The sequence below is a fragment of the Lepeophtheirus salmonis genome, chromosome 6 (genome assembly GCF_016086655.4).
Source record: "Lepeophtheirus salmonis chromosome 6, UVic_Lsal_1.4, whole genome shotgun sequence".
NCBI classification, from domain to species: domain Eukaryota; kingdom Metazoa; phylum Arthropoda; class Copepoda; order Siphonostomatoida; family Caligidae; genus Lepeophtheirus; species Lepeophtheirus salmonis.
The window spans coordinates 35,989,682-36,011,679 of NC_052136.2; the positions used below are offsets into that span (position 1 = coordinate 35,989,682).

Below are 21,998 nucleotides of genomic sequence, written 5' to 3' on the forward strand. Positions count from 1 at the left end.
CAACTGGATCTCACAATCAAAGATGCGAGCCTTGACTAGGCTTTGATAGTTAAAACTCGAGACTGGACTTGAACTGAAAAGTTATTTTATACTGAACTCAATAAAAATCTTCACACAAAGGATTTAAAATGAGCTCAAAAAGAATCTGAAGACTTGAACCGGACTTTATACTCGAATTGAGCTTGTTTCTACCTCTGTGCAATAATATAATAGACAAAATTTGACAAAACGTGAGAAAAAAAGAGTCAAGATGAAAAATTACTAACCAAATTACCACTGAAAGATAACTCTTCATTTACTGAGATATTCATTTTCTTTGTTTCTGCTTTTTATAATATTAAATTTCAACATTTTCCTAGGTTTTTGTTTACCTGAGAGATCAAATGAATATGAAGGCTGAGGGCTTTCTCCTTCCTCCTTAACCCTATTTCATCAAACCATATATACTAAAACTTATACCAAATCCTGTATGATTCCCAGAGCTTGTGCTTTTTAAGTCTTTATTTATTTTTGTAAAGTTTTATATGCGTATATAAGTTTATATGTACGTAGTTTCCCTCGACGAGCTCTTCATTTTTCCCTTCGTATATAGAATGAAATATTCATAGAAATACAAATATTTATATCCGGACTAAACTACTATATGATAAGATTTTTCAAACTATCGTTTTTCTTTTGTTAATTTATTAATACGGGATTTCCTTTCAATGAAAGCACACAATTCAGAATATACCTTCAATCTGTAATTATTTTTAGATTACTATATCAATTATTTACAAAATATCTGGTCTCGAGTTACCGGAATAGATATTTCATTTTCTTTTACATCAGATATCGAACCTGTTGAAAAAATATATATTTATATAAACAGGAAGAATGGACGTAGTTGTCATTCCAGAAAAGGCCTTTCTACTCTATAATGATATACTTATATGTATGTAAAAGTGTCGTAGCTACAACTTTGCAAACCTTCAGATAAGTTTGTCACATCTAAAGCAATAAAATTCAGATACTGGAACGCCCGCCAGCTAAAAGCTACATTTTATTTTCGTTATTTAAGTCTTACTCGTATAAGACAAACATGATCTTTAAAATTTTCAATTGCAGAAGGTTTTTCCTTTGAAGACTGCTTTTTTAAAATTACATTTTATAGTGTAATTTCGATTCAGTGCCATATTTGAAATGAAATAACTATACTTATGAAAATGAAAGCAAATAATAATCAATAAAAACATTACAAAATAAAGTATTGATTAAGTTATATTGAATACATTTCTTAAAAAATGGGTCTAATCATACAAAAATCAAGTAAAAATCGTTGGTTTGATTTTTTTTGTTGAGACGCCGGTCATCCCATCGGTGAGACGGAACAAATGAAAGGATAGCAAAGCATTCATCTACCCACTGACCCCATTATTTTATTTTTATTTTTTACTGGGGACAATTACCTCTAAAACAATAAGGAACGCATTAAAATAAGCAAAATCTCAGAAGTTGAACAGTGGTGCATTAAGTTTTAGGGGCGCTGCAGTAGACTGAGGATCTTGGGTTATAACAGGGATCCGAAAAAGTATTATAGAACCCTTTACATATTATGAACAAGAGTGGTTCTGATATCGAATAGCTACATCCTCTATCTACAATAATAGATCGAAGTGGGAATAAATACTGCATTTTCTGTGCTTTGACAGTTGAAAATTCAGAACACGTCTTTTTCCTAAGTCTCTCTGTCCGAAAATTAACTTAGAGAGTGTACAGAAAGAATATAACTGCAAAAACACGAAGGGTGATGGGTTAGTCTCAACGGTGTCAAGTCGACCACAAAAATTAAAAATAGAAGCCTTGATGGGAAAAATACAGTCAGGCATGTACGTGGCAAGGACAAATAAGGGCAATACCTCAAGGGATGAGATGTTAAAGTTAATTTCGAGTTGTTTTTTTTATCTAGTTAAGTTTAAGTTAATTAACTGCAAGTAATTTAAGTTAAATTAACTCACCCAACCTTGGTTAATTTAAAATTAATTTTGATATAAAAATTAATAATTTAAGTCAGTCGATTGAGAGATTTATCAAGACTTTATAATAAAAATTATTCGGTCGGTCTCTTTGGCTGAAATTTTCTCCACTTCCTATTGAATGATCAAAAAAAGAGTACAAATTCAAGTTACTACTACTGAAAAGTCATAGACAGCTAAAATTTTAGAATTTTGAGTTTCTATTTTATTTTAAATTATATGTAAAATTTGATTAAATATTGTAGATAATATAAAAACGACATTTTCTACGACATTGGAAAAATATCCTTTTCATCGATTTGATGTGGAATAACCCAGTTGAAAAGTTTCATATAACAAATATTGTCGACACAGTGTTTAACTAAATCATCGGAAAACTAACGGTTACTGAAAGACAATTTTTTAGTATTTAAACATAGAATAACAAAATAAATTTAACTTTAACTAATTAACTTTATCACATTAAGTTAAAATTAAGATAATGCAGTTTAGAAAATTTATAAGTTAAGTTAAAAGTTAATTTATATAAATTAAAAATTAACTAGTTAAGATGAAAATAAAATAACGCTGTTTAAAAAATTACCTAGGTAAGTTAAAAGTTAATTAACTTAAATTACAAACTTATATAAATTTAGTTGCATTAACTTTCCTAACTATGTGAAGAAGTAGGGTCTTGAAATTTGTGTATTGAACATTTTTTTTTTATTTCGTTATAGTTTTTTAAATAGTGATCCTATAAACACTTATCTTAGCTAAAGTATTGTTGGATCATTTAGGTATTGTTTTTAATTTATGATATATATTTTATGTGAATAAATTTAGATAAAAAGAAAAAAAATAATTAAAAAGTTAAAAAAAGTGTGTTATTTGGAAACTAATTTTTTCCCTTATAATTATAGATGGATGTCGGGTAATTTCTTATGGACAATATTTTTAGAATAATTCTAAAAGCATTTTTTTCCTCTTAGTGTATTAGTTATTCTTTTGATTAAATGTAAGTAGTACAGCTATACCTTTCCTCCTCTTATTTGCCAGAAGACAGAAAACCTTTCTCTCAATGTTCAAATATTTGATTAATTTTCCTTTAACATTGTTAAAGAAAGGAATTAACACAAAGGAATGTACCGTGGTGGACAATATTTTTAAACCACTTTATTTTTTATTGATAGATTAATGGGTTGATCGCAGACTAAAGGACTGGAAATAACTGTTACAGAATACTTTTTTGACTCAAAACTTTGTGTATACAAATACCAAACCAAATGGATCATTAAACATCAGAAGAAAAAAAAATCCATACTTTTAATCTTCCAATGTTTTTTTAACGAATTGAAAAAGTGCTAGAACCAAGTGTTTTTTGAAGAATTATAAATTTAGTTTTAAATTTATGATATGGAGAAACCCAATATGAACAAGTAATATTATGATGACCTTTGACCATGTTTTGATCTTGTAGATCTCATTTTATCTTGATGAAATTGAATTTCTTTTTTACTGAGAGGCCCGTTGGGGTGATTATATATGACGCACACTTAATAAGGCTATCTTTGGTAATTATAGGCGGATATTTTCTGATAATTCTCAAAACTTGAACTCGGACAAACTCCTAAAACACACAACCAAAAAACTCGACATCTACCCAATTCGAAAATTTTGACTCGTCTCCAACACTAATAATTGTGTGTTTATATAATAGACAATCGTGCATCTTTTCTTTGTATCTGTAAAAGTTATACTATATTTTACTTAAAGGATTCTCTATTTCCGCTAAGACAAAGAGGTATTGTAAATAGATTGGATTATAATATATTAATCCAATATGGTGGTGATGGCTCTGAGTATCTGAATTTTGTTAATATTTAATATATACCAACATACCGTTTGATAAATGGGTAATAAAAACCATTCTTTCTATTTCCATAAATCATTCTAAATTTTATTCCCGGCCATCCTCGTCATAGTCATCCACATCTATGTAGTAATGAGTTATTGTTGAAATATTACCCATGGAGTTTGTAACATTATATAGTGTTTCTTTATACATGTTTCAACGTGTAGATTGTACAAGTTGTAAGTTGTGCGTCTTATCTAATTACAACATAAATCACTTTATTAATCATCTTAAAATTCCTGTTATCATTTCTTTATGATCTATTAAGATTACAAAAATTTATCATATATCATCAAGAGTAGCTGGCATTCATTTGATTTATTAGGTGTCGATTAACTTTACTGTAATAATATAGTTAAAACATAGGTATATAATTTCATTTTTTTTTTCTAACATTTTTTTTAATAAGTAAGGTGACTTTTCAAATTTTGCGAGAGAGGTACAATTGTATGCTCTATTTTTTATCTTTGTGCACTCGCCACGAACATACATTTACTGTTTCAGTAATATAATATGTTTAGTTTGTTTTTGAGAGGTATAACGGTTAGAATTAACTACTTTGTGTGTTTGGCTATTTTTTGCTATTGAAAAGTATGGATAAAAGAATTTGCATCAAATTTTGTCTACAAAAAGGAAATTAAATGCTCCAAAACACTTGGAATATTGATAGTTGCATACAATGAAACTGATCTGAGTAAAAAAATGTTTACAAGGTGTACAAACTCTTCCCAGATGGCCTGGAATATGCCAATTTTACGACCATATGGTCGTAAGGTCATTAAAGAGTATTATCTTGAAGTTATGCCCCGCTTTCAAGAAGTAATACCAAGAAAACGCAGTGAACTGTGGAAAAATAATCCATGGCTTTTGCATTATGATAATCCCCCTGCTCACTCATCCATACTAGTGAGATATTTTTTAGCCAAAAACAACAGCACGATCATGCTGGAAGAGCTCAAGGCTATACCGAAATTTACTTATGAGAAGGTCTTCGAGGATTGGAAAAAGCGTCGGCATAAGTGTATTGTATCTGAAGGGGATTACTTTGAAGGGAACAACATGAGGAAGAAATAAACAATTTTTTCTAAAAATACAAAGTAACCTTACTTTCTGAACAGTATATATTTTTGTTAATATCCCATGCCAAGCAGTAGATTTACTACATTGTTTTTTCTTAGATAAAAAATTACTTTACATACATTCCTCTAACTAGACACAAATTGCTTTCTAATGAAGAGTTTGAGTAATATATGGGCATTTCAACTATAAAATGTGCTATAGAATATGTCTTATTCTAAAAAAGTCAAAAATTACATCATAAATATAGTTACAATAATCAATTTTTGTATTATTCTAGACATCTAATTTTTTTGATTTGCAACTTGTACACGACATATCTACTAGTATTGGATTTTGTCTGAAAACCAATATGAGATCCTTATAATTTATGTAAAAATGAACTAATTTGGTCAAAGTTCGATCTGGACCGGTAGGTAAAAGTATTGTCTTCTTATATTAGAAAAATATCTTAGGTATGACCCTTTTTAAGAAAGGGAATTTCATATTTGATATATATCCAAGATTTATATTTCAAATTATCTGTCCAAATGAGTCTAAAAAAATCAATTAAGATTGGACCAAAAAAAAAAAAAAAAAAAAAAGGTTCTCACTCAGAGTCTTAAAACTAATATTTACATGATGGATTAAGAACAACAGCAACAAATTAATCCTATTTAGTGATAAAAGTTTATTTGTCTGCCTGTAGAGGACTCATTTTTGAGTTGGTGCTGAACATCTTAGAACTGTGTGACAACGTGACATATTAAAAAAAATATGAAAGGTAATATTGAAAATGAATTAAATAATGATCAGCTATACATTGGATACGTTGTTGATGGTCAAAAAACCTTATATAGCTTTATAGTGTTGTGTTGGTCCTTATTTAGGACTGAAGACTGTAGTTTAATTCAGTCTTGGTCCAGTTCAGTCCCACTTATTAGTCTTACAACTTATAAAGTTTGAACCTTGATGACGTCACTTAACTTTATTTCTTCTTTTTTTTAAATCAGTTCTAGTACTGACAGTTTTAAGGACCGGCACCAAGGATTAATTGGACCCGTCAGAAGACTACTGGACCGAACAAATAAAGATCGACACAACACTATAACTTAAAGCAAGGCTTAAGTACCAAAAATATTGTTTTAAAAGAAGTTCTTCAGTTCAATTCAATTGTTTGTCAATTGAATATTATTATAGAATTTTATATTAAATATCTTTATAATTTTGTTTAAAATAATTTTATTTTTTAAAGTTATGTTAAAACTTAAACATCATTACTCATAAATATAATAAAGTGACATATTTTAAATTGACTTTATAATGAATGTGAGTAACTAAGGTCTTGAAAAACTGTCTATTATACTTTAACAAATAACTTTTGATAATTTTATATAAGTTTTAAAGATTAAAATAGCATGCATTCCCTAATGAAGAAGGGGAATGGAGAAGTAACTAGACACAGCGTACATTCCTAATGTTTTTTTTTAATTACATAGATAATTATGTTTTATTTTTCAAAAAATCAGAAATAGTAATCCACTTAATTGTTTTTTGTTGTTATTTTTGCCTTATTGTTATTTTCTAATAGTGCTGGGTTTCAGTCCTTTCAAATACTTCATTCCTGACATGCCTCAAAGAAAAATTCGCTCTGGATTAGTCTCACAAAAATACTGCCAAACTTGTACTGTATCTCTTTCATTTAAAATTCAGTATAGACCAATTCTAATGATGATAAATTGTTGATGAAGTCAGTTGTATTTCAAAATTGTGAGCATCCGTACAATAGCATTATAGAAAGTTAAATGTGAACCACTTATAAATCCCCGAATTAAGGAGAAAATGGTTCCATAGCTTAAAACTGAAAAAATTGCTATATATGTTCAGACCTAAAGAATTGGTGCCCGTTCTAAGATGTCCGTTTGGACTGAACTATCTGTCCAAATCGCTATAAATAAATTCATTTTAGACTGGACCCAAGGAAAAATTCGGCCTTGGCCTGAGTCTCAACCAGGGATGTGAAGTTGGTACATAAAATATCCTACTCGAGTATTTTAAATGTCACCGATTTTGACCCCAACGCCCAATTTTAGAATAGTATATTTTTTTAGCTTATATAAGTAATATATAGTCATTGGAGTGTAGAGACTATAAATATAGATTTAATTTACACCTATAAGTAGTTATTAGCTCTATGTTGTAAATAATTGTGCCAGGTATAAAGAAAGTATTCAGAATATAAGAGATTTAACGAGATGAACAAAAAACGAAATTGATCAAAACTTATAGGATTTATATCTATTGCTAGTTCATTATTAAATTTGAACATAATTTATGCACTCTTACCCCGAGGAACGATACAACCTCTGACTACAACGTTAAACTTCACACTGATGACATTGACTATTCACAAGACTAAGAATGAATTAAAAATGTAGTGGCTATGCTCTACGCAACATAATAATTTAGATTTTAAAGGTGTTTGGGGATTGTGATTGTATTGACCATGAAGCACGTATAGAACAGATTTGAAATTTGTGTAGTGAACTAAAGTTAGTTTCAACTTTCAAGTTAAATAAATTAATGGTAGTTAATAAATGATACCTATAATTTAATCCATTTAGAAAAAAACACACTTTAGGAACACTCAATGTATTCTTAGATTATAAATAAGTTTTGTTCACACAAATTTAAAGTTTTCCTACTCCAGACTCTTACTTCGCAAAAAAAACTCTAACTCCGCTGCCCTGGTCTAAACACTACTTTATAAGTACACAAGTAATACTTAAGGACTCAAGGGAAACAGTAAAAATAAATATAATTGTAAATTCGAAGCATTTTTTAAGCGTCCGAGTTTTTTTCTAATTTAAAGTAGGAAAAACTTTTTTCAATAAGATTAAAGAAAACTGTGAACTATTGTTGCGTATTTTGAAATTCAAAATAGGACAGACAAATAAAATTAATTAAACCATTACTACCATAAAAAAACTTTTTGGCTTGATTTATATTAATTAACTATTAAATTTGCAAAAATACTTTTTTATTTATATTTTAACAATTAACTTTGCATTGACACTTCTCAATTAACCCACTCCCCCCTAATCCAATAAAAACAAAAAAAAATTGTACATTTATAAATGAATTGTAGTACTTAGATACGGTTTAATCCGGAATTAATACATACTAAGATGGCTTGACTAAAACAATACAAACAATTAGTACATTTCAAATTCATCAATTTTAATATTCTTATTATAATAATTCTATAGAAATATAAAAGATTGAGTGAAAGTGAAAGATGTCTTTATAAAGTTACGGTGAATTTTTATCGTTCGATGTTTCCAGTTATTTTCTTCCTTTCAGTGTTCTGAACGTTGATTACATGAGTTCAAATGATGTCTGGTTAAGGATTGCTGTGAGCAAATGATAATTATATATTTGGAAAATAGGCTGGTTTTAGTGATGTTGTTTTTAAATAAAAGGTGAATTATTTTTGTATAAAATTATACGCTTATTTTTTTTTTATGACATTTTTTAGAAATAATTTTTTTTTTAATTTTTCCAAGAATACTTTTGTCTTAGAAAAGCTCGATAATATATAATTATATGGCCTGTTTTAATAAAGTATATAGAGTCAAAATTTTATTAAGTTGTCAGGTTAATGTGTAATACGGAAAAAGGAAATGCTTAATGAAGGTGCCCTCTAGTAAAAGGCTAGGGTGTATTTATTTATATTTATCGATAATTATAATCAACACAGACCCCACGTCAAGGCAGGGCTAGAGCTAAGCAACCCTTATGCCCTCTCATAAAACCAGCCCTGTTTGGGAAGAAGAATTGACGGAGCTACTAGTTAAGTTAATTATCATTGCCCTAATCACGGTTTTTGTTATTGGAGAGGGGGGCTTGGTTCACGGGCAACTCAAGGTAGGGTAGATTACATAATGATTACGTCATTGGAGATGTCTACAGGTTTTTTGGGGGGACCTTGGCTATGATTTTTCTTTTGACAATTTGAGAGTAATTTCAACAAATGTCTTTTTTCGTTAAAGTAAGTGAAAATTATTTAAGTAGAAGGGACTTTTTTTATTGCTATTACTGTACAAATTCTTTAAAAAGTTGGAGTGGGTCAATGGCCTTAATGGTTCCAGCTCCATTGGTCTTGTTGGAGGAACCAAGGATGACTCACCATTAATAGCCAGGCTTCCTCCCCTGTTTGATTACGGCCCTGCTGATTTGGGATCTTTTCCCCTGTTTTTTTTTTTTAAAGGAAAGGTTGAGAGATACAAGAAATGTAACGACGTGCGACCTATACCACACCCTGTATAGTTTTTTATTCATTTCGGTATATACGAAGAACTACTACCAGTAATACCCTGCACATTTACAATAATAGTTATCTATTATGACATTTTGATTATGCATAAAAAAGGATTATTTTCGTCCTCAGATGGTCCTCCTTAAGCCATACATGCTTATTTCTTCTTTATATTATGCATATATATATATTAAGGCAAAATAAAATAATGCTAATATTATTATTATTACTATTATCTGTAACAAAAATAAATAAATTATCATTCTTCTTTACAAATGTGGATTTAAATGGGAGACATTATCTTCTGCTTCTTTTCCTTCTTCATTTGTATTAATAAATTCGCCTACACATTGATTGCTTGCACTGATAAATATCAAGTAGAATGGATTTATGAACATCATGCATATAACCATAAAGTTGTTTTTTTTACGAACTTAACTCAACCATGTAAGAATTCTTTTGACTTATATTAATCATGGATTAGGATTGCAAATCAAAAGTATTTTCAGTATGTAAAAAAAAAAAAAAAAATTTGAAGAATGATTTGGGAAGGAACGAGCTTTGCTGGCATGCCGTTTCATCTATTAGCTTCTGTCAGCTAATAGATGCAGGAAATAAACAAAAATTGCACTTCGTATATGGCAAGGAAATACAGATGTGTGCGTCTAAAACTGAAACCTCCTTTAAATTTTACGGCTTGAGGGCTTGACGAGGGGTTTTCTTGTAGACCTTAAGGCCAAAATCTTTCTTAACTAGCCGGTCCATAGTCATTCTGCTGACGTTGAACTCCCTGGAGAGGCCGCTGACGGCCTCTCTTGTCCTCGCCAGACTTTTTCACGGCAGCAACCATTTTGTCCTACCTTCGAGGCCTTGACTTAGATCTTGTGGTCACCTCAGGAGTTCCTTTGGCTACCACGCTGTAAACGGTGGTGCAGCTGCAGTTCAGAACATTTGTCAATTTCAGTGGGAGTTTTTCCCCGCGCGGAAAGTTCCAAAATTGCGACGTCTCTCCATATTATCAGCTGTTGTTTCACTGTTGCTACTTAGATTTTGCTAGAGTTTTGTCTATAACTAGTCAAGATCCTTGCCTCGAACTATAAACCGGTTTCAACTTAATAAAATTACGAATATGTGCATGGTGTAAAATTGAAAGGAGTGTTCAGTGTTATACGAGCACACCCGTATAGGCTTGAATTAACTCTGATGTTGATCCTCAACTCTTGTCCGAGTCTAGCAAGGACTTGCACTTATGACACTCAAACAAAACCTCACTGTAACTCTCCGCCTTTCATGAACACACGCTCGAGTGATTACTTTAATCTTGGATGTTCTGTCTTCAAGAATTAAAGTATTATGTTAGGAACTTGAGGGAAAAAAAAAAACCCTGTTCGGATAGCCAAACTTGAAAAAGCCACTCCAGCTTTCGAGGACATGTTTTATATACCTCTATTTATAACTCCCGGTCAAATCCTTAGCGTTGCCCTTCTTCATTAACCATGAGTGCACACACTCATGGGTAAACTTTACACTTAAATATTATCTTATCAAGAATAAAATGATGATAATAACAGCCTTAGAAATTTAAAATAAAACATTGTTTAGTTTGCCAACGACAAGTCTTAATATTCACAACTAGCTTCATACAGATTTTAAACTATGATGATGATTATTTTTTTTTTTGTTCTTACACTTAAATACCGAAGCAGTTTCGTAAAATATATACATAACTAAACATTGTAGTTTAAAATGTAATCTTCGGGGTAAGATTACATCGTAATGTTACGAAATTCAACAAAAAAAACGTGTATAAAACAGATAGAATTAATACTATCGGAGGTTAAAAAAAACGGTATTCACAATAAAACAAAGATTATTTACGAAAATAATAAAAACGAACCTCAAATTTAAATTTTATATTGTCCTAAAATCCTTTATAAAGGCTTGAACTGCTGTCTTGAAGTTGACAGGAGGTACTTAATTTATTCTCCAGCCAAAGTCCACAAATGATTCCCCAGAGACAAAACTTTAATGGAAAGAGCGGTATATCCTGCTTCTACAGCAATAACATTTACTCTCAGCTCCTTAGGATGTAACACATCATGCTTTGTTATTTTGTTTGCTATTAAGGCTTTAGATTTTAGTAAAGCAAAGTCTAAAGCCTTGGTATCAGATGACACTCCTCTGATCCTTTTGGAAATCCCGTACAAAAGCATACCATTGGTAAGGTTAGTATTAGAATGTTCTAATCCTTTTTATTTAACTTTAGCAGGGAATTTAAAATAACCAAAGCGGGGAAATCCACGAAAACATGTGGAGTAGCATTAAAATGTTTAACACAATCCTTGTGATCCAGAAGTGATTTGAAATTGAGCAGTAAATTTTTTGTCCTCCTTTATTCCTCTCAGATAATTTAATAGGATCTTTCTCCGGTTTTCCAAGAGCCCTAACAACTTGATATGATAATCACAAAAAAAATCCCTACATCTGATGAATTAGGAATTTTTATTTTAAGATGCCAAGGGCAAGGTACAATGTGGGCATTTACTTCTCTCTCGAGGGAAAACTTGATTCTTCAGTCCCCAAATGGTTCAAAATTATCAATATCATGAAGGATAAGAATTCTATTATTGATTGTATATTCCTCCAAAGATTTAGGATCTTTGTGGTTAGCGAAACAAAACAAAATTCCCTAAATTTTGCCGGATTAAATCTATTAATGAATCTCCCTGACATACAGGCTTGCATTTCTAGATTACTCTTTGTGCAGTAGATCAATCCTGAGAAATTGCACCGAGGATTGTAGCCGTGATATCTGTTCCCATTGTTAATTTGGAATATACATTTGTTGTTTTAATTGTGCTCCTTCATTCCAAGGTTGGAGATTTTGCCCCATTTATTACATTTTAGGGATTTTAGAATTAGAATTTCCTCCACTTAGTTGTGCTCTGGGTCTTTCAATAACTTCCAAATGAATTTTGTGAAACAATCTACGAACCATTTTTTTCTTCTAATATTGTGTTTTCAACAATACGAGATGCAGTAAATGCATATAGTATCGGAGGTATGCCTTGTATTAACTGGGGCTCAGAGTTAGCTTCCATAGTTAATATTACATCGTCTGCATATAGATACAAGATATTAGACAATCAATGGTGGCTATAAACAGGGGAGGAGCAGACGGGTAGCCTTGTCTACAGCTCCTTTTCAATAAGATTACATCACTCGTCACCCCATCAATCGACATTGATGATGTACCGTTGAAAAAAAAACGCACTTACGGGATTAAAAAACTTTTTAGGGGGCAACCTCTTCACACCATGAAAAATACAATTATGAGAAATATAATCTAAAGCTTTTTTAAAGTCGATCCCTATGAGAGCGCCTAACTTGTTCCTTGATTTAACAGAATCAATCATAGCTTGAATATTTTGCGAAATATCTGGAATTCTTCTTTGCTTTAAAAACCCTTTCTGTGCCGTTCCAATTTTTTTAAATTCAAGATAGGCTGCATTTGTTCTGCCAAAATGCCAGATACAATTTTATAAGGTTCATTAAGAACCATTATTGGTCCCAAGTTCTTATGATCAGTTCCGTTACCTTTTTATATATGATGACTATTCTTCCATTGGTTAAGGACTTTTGCATTTGACCAAACTTTTTTATAGCTTCACCGACGTGCAAGCGATAAGGTGCATTTCTCTTCTGGGCGAAAAAGTAAAAATTTGTTGTTTTTTAATATATTTTTATAACTTTTTTTATATAAAATACGTAAAAACCAAGCTTTGGAAAATGTCATAAAAATATGAGAACTTTGAGAAGTAACTAAAGAAAGACTATTTTTTTCTTACATGTATAATCCCCACAATTTATCCATTATTCACATCTCTGGCTATGTGTATATGAAATTAAAAATAAATCTTCAGAGTCTTTATGTATGTTTAGAGTACAATCCTATTGTAAAATATATTTTTCAAGGAGATGATTATATCTGTGCCTTTATTCATACAAAAAATATTTAAAATAAAAAAAACATTTTAAAACTACTCGAGTGAAAAGCCTTTGAAAGTTTTATTTTTTTTTCAAAACTTTGTTTTGGTAGGCATTCTGACAAATATATACATTATATGAATATACAGCTACATTATAAAAAGACATTTAAAGCGGTTGTATTAATCAGAAACGAACATACGCATACTGTATATATGTGACTAACACAGAGGGCACTGTACAAAGTGTTCTCATAGCCTGTCATTATTGTTTTACTCAAATTAAAATGGATATATTGGGTTTTAGATTCATTTAAAAAAAAGTGTATTATACATTTTATGATATTCTGTTTTCTTAAGTTTTTGTAATCATTCAAAATTTTGAATTTAATTTGATTTTTTCAGTCTACTATTGACAATAGTCGGGGGTTTGATCGATCATTACTCTTGAGTAAAGCAATACACAATAGAATCAATGATATTTTCAATTAATTAAGTTATTTTTCTATAATATATTAAAGTTTTATTCAATTATATTAAACATTAACGGTGTTGTATGATTCTAAAAGTATATTTAAAAATCATCATTTATGAGAGAAGTAATAGATATACCCTTAATATAATATTTTTTTCTATCAAATGAAGGAAAAAATTAGAAATATTTATTTAATAAAACTACACTAGCACTATCCAAATTAAAGATAATTAAAGATTGTTCTCCGAAAATTGATAATTTCTCCATTAGTATATACGGATGGTTCTTTATTTGTTTTTTATATGATAGCCTTTAGAAACTGTAAGAAAAGTACTGGATTGTGCAAAATTTTTGAGACTAGAACGAACTAATCAAACAATGGTGCATAATTTAATATGCAAAACAATTTTATTATATATTTAATACTTATAATATTAAGGATAATTAATCGTGAATATGGCCACAGTAAGCAGCAATAACGGTTTCCAAGCGGCGGCGGAATTTGTAACTGTTGTTTTTGGTGTAGGCTTCTGGCATGGTAGCCAACGTCCTATTGATAGAGTCTTTTAGGCCCTCAACATTTGGTTGTTGGATTCTGCAGACCTTGAACACTAGTTACTACTAGCTACTATCGCCCAGGGGATTCAGTTCTGGTGATTGAGGAAACCCGGAGTTTAATTGAGCATGAATTTGGCACGATCCATGCGCTTAAACACTATATCTTCTGTCAGGAATGGTACTATTTGGGGAGGTACCACTAGCCTGTTTCTTTGATGCACCGTGAACCTTAAGATACGATGTCCATGGCGGTTTCCATCATGGAGAGATCTGGTTGCTATTTATAGGCTTTAAATATAGCTTCAGTAGTCAATTTTCTGAAACTCTCACTCCTTGGGGCTTCTCCGGGATCCTCATACCTATGCAAGGGCTTATTGACACTGTAGACGGCTGCCTTGATCTATATTTGGGCCCGCCAACTATTTTTTGGAGATATTCCGGTGACAAGCAAGCTTTTAATCTATCGCCTTTGTTCTTCTAATAAATTTATTTAATGCATTTTAAAAATGTTGATCGGTATGAAAAAAAACTAAAATGACCTCAGTCCTATCAGTTCGATCCTAATAACATTTATCCGTTCTAGGATAAATTATGTAGTTACTACTAACTACATACGTCATTTCAATTGCTTAGGTTTCATCATAATTCATATCCTCTTTGAAAAAGACAAGATACTTTAAATTAAAAATAAGAGGTCAGGAGATAAATAGAAGTTGGTATGATGAACTTATTTGGCAAACTACTAGTTGATTTCGAGCCTTCTTCATTTATTTTTTTTACGTGATATAAGTTGCGTGATACAATAAAGGTAAGGACGTAATTATGAATAGATATTTTGTATGTTTATTCAGCTCTAAAGGGTCTTTGATTATAAATCAAAAATTTTGGTCTATAAAGGTTATTTTCATGTTTCATGACATACACTCAAACAGGAACACACCTTATATTAATCCAAAGGCATTTTTTTAACTAAGGTTATTAATAGATATCTGACATTTGTCAGTCGGGCAATTTTGGTTATTACAATATAGGCATCCTGCATACAAATAGGTACATATGTTGATACACAAAAATACATAATCGGTATCGTGAGATTGAAAATTAACAAAGTTCAACTAGAGGTTGATTTTATTAAAATGTTATTATAAGAATCCAAGAGTTTATTATTGTTTTATTTCTGTTGAATAAATCTTACAACTATAATTAGTATAAATGTCATATTATATCAATTCAAGAAATAATTGTTTTTTACTTTTAAGGTATGAGCCAATCCCTTTTGCTTTCCATGGGACTCTCTGTCAAATCTGAAAAGACCAAGTACAATGAAGAGGTTATTGAGAAAATCCTTACCATTCTACGATGTTCATGCCAATATGGTGAGTATTTGACGTACCCATAATTCCGTGGAGGTTCGTTTCATAACCATTGGAATTTTTATTTTTAAATATCCAAGATAGAACGGGGATAGTTACAACACTTTTGCTTCTGACTCAATTGCTAGATACTGGCTAATATACCCTAAAATTTAAGGCAACATAGTTACATCTGTTTTTTATAGGATAAATCTATTTATAGATAATATTATTTATAAGTTTTTTCACAAATTGGATTTGAATATAACCTTTTAAATGTTGCAACTGTTAGCTAAGAACGGTTACACCAGTTAAAAAATCGATTATTTGAGTTAGAAATGAATCAAATTAGTGTAAATTATATATTTGGAAAAAAAAAATATGCTTCCGATTTTGAATCTATCAGTATTTTCACTCTTGTAAACAAGAAACATCTTAAAACAGAAAGCTTCTTTATTTTGAAAAGGGAGTTGTTGAGATCTAATGATTACAATATGCATTAGTTCTTAGAAATAAATTGTATCATGAAAATGTGGTAACTCGCCTTTATTTGAACAAAAAAGTTATAGGGCCTTTTAACAAAAAGATAGACTTTCTTTTTTTAGAGCAACATTATACTAACTAAAAGATAAACAGTTTGTATCAATCGAATAGATTGAATATAATATATGGACTTTGTATATTTATTATTTCATCGCTTGATGCAATTAATTAAAGTATATTAGGGTGGTTTATTTTGTACTTAAAAAGTCAATGCCGTTATTTTCGTTCTCTCAACCTCTCAAATAAGTTTTAACTTATTAGTGTCGAGTATTGTAAAATATTTCAATATTTTTTTCTATTGATAAGATAATTTTGTTAATATGAAATAGAGCTTTATGTCTCAAAATTAGTATGCATATTAGGCATATTCCATAAATAAAGCTAAGGATATCAATTTTTGAAAGTACCCCATATTCAAAGAGAATAAAACAATAAATTATCTAGCACCTTTCAAAAGTGCATAAAATTTCAAGGCACGTCTGTGTAAAATATGATTAAGAATGACACTTCATAGTCTAATTGCAAATGTCTCGTTTATTTTGACGAGACAGTCATGAAAAATAATAATAAAAACTAAAACCTTTAAAAACAAAGGTGTACAAAGTACTTCACAATTTTGCTTGACCCCTCAAGCGATACAGCAACACATTTACCCTACAATAAGGTTAGTAAAATTAAATTATGTGTATGAAGGAGGCATTTCACAGTGAATCATGTCCAGATCATGTGGGTTTTTTCTTTCTTTTACCAAAACGATCCATGATTATCTTGCTTGTTCCTTGCAAGAGGAACAAACAAATACATTTTTGAGGTTAAATGATAAAACAATACGATGTACTGCAGTCACGCCTAACCCGGTAGGCTTGAGAAAGATTTCATATATTTATTTAACTCAAATAAATTTTATCCTTTGATATGTAAAAAAATGGATTTATGTATTCAAATATATGAAATATTAAATTGTTGTATGGATTTTTTTAATTAGATGTCAAAATACGTATATTTTTGGCGTCGCAGCTTCTGATACCGTCAACGGGCATCCCAATATACCGCAGCATCCACTTTGAGAAACGATAATCATCATCATGAGCGTCGTTAGCCAAAAAAAAAAAAAAAACATGGATATGTTTATTTTTTTTAACAAGTTTGAATACTGAGGTGTTTAAACACCCCTCGCGGCACTAAGGAGGGAGGAAAAAATATATACAGGGTGGGGTTTTACAATTAAGAGTTTTTGAGACCAGGACATGAACCTTTTTATTTCTTAAATTAGTGGGGATATTTACAAATCTATTTATATACAAACGTAGGTACCCTCCATGAACCTAATCATTCAATCCACCACCCTCAGCCTCAACCACAGCCTCCAACCTGGCGCAGAACCTGCTCCACGCCTTGATCAGGGGATCTTTATTCATATTGTTCACAGCTTCAATAATGGAGGCTCTCAGAGAAGCTAAATTGTTGTGAGCACGCTTGATGGACTCCCTTTCCAAGACGTCCCACACGAAATAGTCAAAAGGATTGTAGTCGGGGGACCTAGGGGGCCACTTTTCCTTAGACCAGAACATCTCCAAATTGTGCGAAAGCCAATTTTGTACGCAGATCGATCTGCCATCTTCCTTGCTGGTGTTCCCATCCCTCGAGACTCCTTTGCGACTTTGTACACGGTGGCAGAAGACAATTTGAGAAAGTCGATGGTCTCTTTGGGCGCATGGCCTACACGGAGGGCGATAATGATTGCTATACGACGGTCAACCTTGGAGAACATTTTCAACGCAATGTAAACAGAACTTATACAAAATTGTCTGCTAAATCTAATAAATCATGTACCGAATTTCCATCTGCAAATTCCTACTTAATCGCAATAAAATTGATTTATTTCTGAAGTAGATGGTCACTGGTGATGAAAAGTGGGTCACTAATAACAACATCAAGCGAAAACGGCACTTGTCCAAACGCAGTTAGCCGTTGCAAACGGTAGCCAGGCCAGGATTAACGGCCAGGAAGGTTTTGGTGGGATTGGGAGGGAATCATCTACTATGAGCTGCTCCTTTATGGCCAAACTCTTAATTCGGAGTTTTACTATCAACTATTGGACCGTCTGGACGAAACAATCGCCCAAAAGCAGCCATCTTTGACCAATAGGAGATAAATTGTGTTCTATTAGGAAAATGCCAGGCCAGACACATCCATATTTTCTCGCTGGAACCTCCGGGAGCTTGTTTGAGAAATTTCTTTTTACATGACCTTTTATGTATCTTTATAATTTAGAAAGAAATAATGGATTTTAAGCCATGGTATTATCCATTTATCCTCAATTCTCATGTTCTTCGTTTTTATCAGTATCACTTATACTGTGATGAAGGGGCGTTGCTAGCATTAATCATTTGACACCTGGTTAGCCCCATAAAGTATCCACACCGTAATATAATATTGGTTATATAGATAGGTTCATTTTAAAAATATGTTGTGTACAAGTTGTTTTGTACAAGTTGTAACTTGTATAAGCACTAGTTGTACAAGTTGCAACCAAAAAATGAGATGAAAAATTTTAATGGAAGAATTTATAGTTCTAGAGATGAGAATAATTCAATAATTCCACGGAGGATCAATATATACATATTAATACCATCATTTTCGACTATTTTAATACAAATTACTAAAATATAAGTGTGATGTGGTGCATTATAAAGTCCAAATGTCCACCGTTGAATTACTCATAAATACATAATAACCATGCAATTTTAATAGATCAAAATATTAATAGATAGTTGGTAATTCGAATAACCAATGTTGTAATTAAATAATGCATTTTAAGATGAAGAAATTGCAACTTATACGATTAAATACGGGATTTCCCGTAGATCTACATAAACCCTCAAAAATATCGAAATAACAGGATTCTGAAAGAGGAATAGTAGTCTTATTTTATAGTTTTAGATTCTTTATGTACTAGATACATATTGTATACACCTATTATTGTTTCTATATACAGACTATAAATAGAAGTGATTTAATACGTCTCAGAACAATATACACATAGTATATATTTTCTATTAAGGCAATCAATTTAGATAAGAGTTTAGGTACTACTTTATACGTACGAATGTACAAAATATGTACCTAAAAGAGAAGGAGATAAAAAGTGTCATCTTTTGTATCTCAAGGGATACAACCTTTTTTTTTTTTTTTTTGTTTGAGTGTATTCATATCTTACACCCTTTATTGATGATAAGAAGGTATTCACATACTTTTGACTATACAGAAAATCATGTAATCCACATAACAACATTTAATACAATTTGAAATCCAATCCAGTGGTGTGTCTAGCCCATTTTATCATATATATATATATAGGGAGCGGGGATCAGATTGTCGCCTACTTTAAGCCTTAATAAATTGAAGACAACATCATCAAATAAAAAACCGGTTACGAAATAGGAAAGCTATTCTCGTCAGCTGACGATGCGTAGTTCAGTTAGCATCATGCCGTCATCATATGAGGAGATAAAGAGCTATAAGTGGAACGAGGAGCTTTCGAGGTCCACCGTAGTCATGGCATTGGTTAATAATGGAGGTGAAATCTCCAATTCAACGATTGCTTCAACCTTAGGAGTGAATTTATGGACTGTTCAGCGTATCCGTAAGAAGCTAGATGACACCTGGGATGTTGATGCCACCATAAAGAGGGCACCCAATGAGGAGGGTGCCGACAGAAAGATCAGGGACACCGACTTTGTCGACAAGGTGAAGAAGATGGTTGAGGATGACCCTACCAGGCCTATGAAGGCCATGGTGAGGGATCTGGGCTGCCATGAGAAAACAATAGGGGACTATGTATCTGAGGATTTAAGGTGCAGGAGCTACAAGATGCAGGTAGGCCAGATCTTGACCCAGAAGGCAAAGGACAACAGGCTGATGAAGTCAACAAAATTGCTCAACAAGCTCAAGCACCCAAAGCAGCCCGGGATGCTGTGGTTTTTCTCTGATGAAAATAATTTCTGTCAAGATCAGAAGGTCAACAAGCAGAACAACAGGTGGATAGCCACCTGCACCAGCCATGTGAGGAAGGTAATGAAGACCAAGTTCCCTGCAACGGTCATGATGTTCGGGGTGGTCAGCAGTGAAGGTCATGTTATGCCTCCTCACATGTTTGAAACGGGTCTAAAGGTCAATACAGAGGTCTACCTGGATGTTATGGAGAAGGTGGTTCTGCCCTGGATCCAAGGATTGGCCCTGGGTGTGTCAACAGGACTCAGCACCCTGCCATGTGTCCAAAATCTCCATGCAGTGGTTAACCGAGAACTGTTATGATGTTGTAACCAAGGATTTGTGGCCTCCTAAATCTCCCGACCTTAATCCTTTGGAATATTTTGTCTGGGGCTATGTCGAGCGAGATACTAACAGACATCCCCATAGCACCAAGGCCAGCCTGATGGACTCCATCAAGGAGGTATTCGGCAACAAAGACAATGAGATGGTCAGAAGAGCCTGCGGTCCGTTCAGAGACCGTATTGAGGCTGTTATTGATGCCAACGGTGATTATATAAAATGAATGGCTATTCTATACCTATATGCTCGTCATAGTTTTGATTTTCAATAAAAAAAGTTAAAAAATGTATATTTTGTGTTGTTTTTTGTAGAAAAATATTTTGGCGACAATTTGATCCCCGCTCCCTGTATATACTAGGGTATACCCTAATGACAAAAATTGTGAATTTTGTATCGCCAGATATTTATATTTTGCATTTTATTCCTCTAACCAAAAAAAGAACCATCAAACGTCCAAAAAAGTGGTCTTTCATGGACGTGTTTTGATTTGACACACTTAGATCATGTAACGGTTAGACCGGGCTTAAATCTATTTAAATGGAAATAACACAAAGAAAATTCTTTTTTTTTTTTATCTTTTCATCTTTTTAAAATAATGTAAATGAAAGCCTCGACTTTTAAAGCGCATGAATGAGCCAATCCTTTCTCCCCATATTGCAGATAATTTATACAAAGCCGTATTATCTACAAAGACAAATTCATTTTATGTATGCAAATAAAACAATATTTCATAGTCGATCAAGGCATAAATGGGGACAAGGAATGGCGAAACATTATAATTCATTCCCTAGTAGCACATACATATTTGGGTGTAAATTGCCTTTTGACACACTTTTTATATCATTTTGTTAGAACTTGCTCTACAAAAGTTCCATAAATAATAATTATTATTCAGCTGTCATTGTTTGCACAAAAAAAAATTACTTGGATCTTTTCTTAGGAGGAAGGGAACTTTTGACTACAAGATTTTATTCTGGGGCTGTAAAATCCTCCTTCCCTGTAATCAAGAGGCTGATTTTCAATTTAACAAAATAAATTTGCATTAGGAAAAAAAAAACTTTTGAGTTGAAATTTAAAAAAAGAATTAAATTTTAACGAATTTCAAATTTGTTTTTAAATGGAAATTAATATTTTTTTTCTCAAAAATTACTTCATTGAAAACTTTTTAGACAAGAGGGAATTTTGTATTGTGATAACTATAAAAATCGCGTCAAGGAGGGATTGGCTCATTGGTTCCTATTGTTCCTGTGCCAATACTACATATATTGCAAAAAATGCCTTCAAATTATTGGATGAAAATGCTTTTCATTGCCCTTAAATTAATGGATGAAAACGTTTCTTATTGCCCTTAAATTAATGGATGAAAATGTTTTTTATTGGTCTTTATCTTCTTTTGATATCCACTCCCTTGGTTACAACTTGTGGATCCGTATTAAAGCCAGGAAATATGCTACTTGTTTATCAAATTT

The 21,998-nt window shown here is 31.8% G+C and overlaps 1 protein-coding gene across 4 annotated transcripts in view; it reads left to right on the forward strand.

Moving 5' to 3' along the window:
• ema (C-type lectin domain containing ema) overlaps positions 1-21,998 on the forward strand; it is a 234,140-nt gene that overhangs the window by 192,676 nt on the left and 19,466 nt on the right. For all 4 annotated transcript variants that reach the window (XM_040713885.2, XM_071889271.1, XM_040713886.2 and 1 more), the window contains one exon: positions 15,559-15,675. In XM_040713885.2, the coding sequence (XP_040569819.1) occupies positions 15,559-15,675 (117 nt within the window). The remainder of the gene's footprint in view (positions 1-15,558; positions 15,676-21,998) is intronic.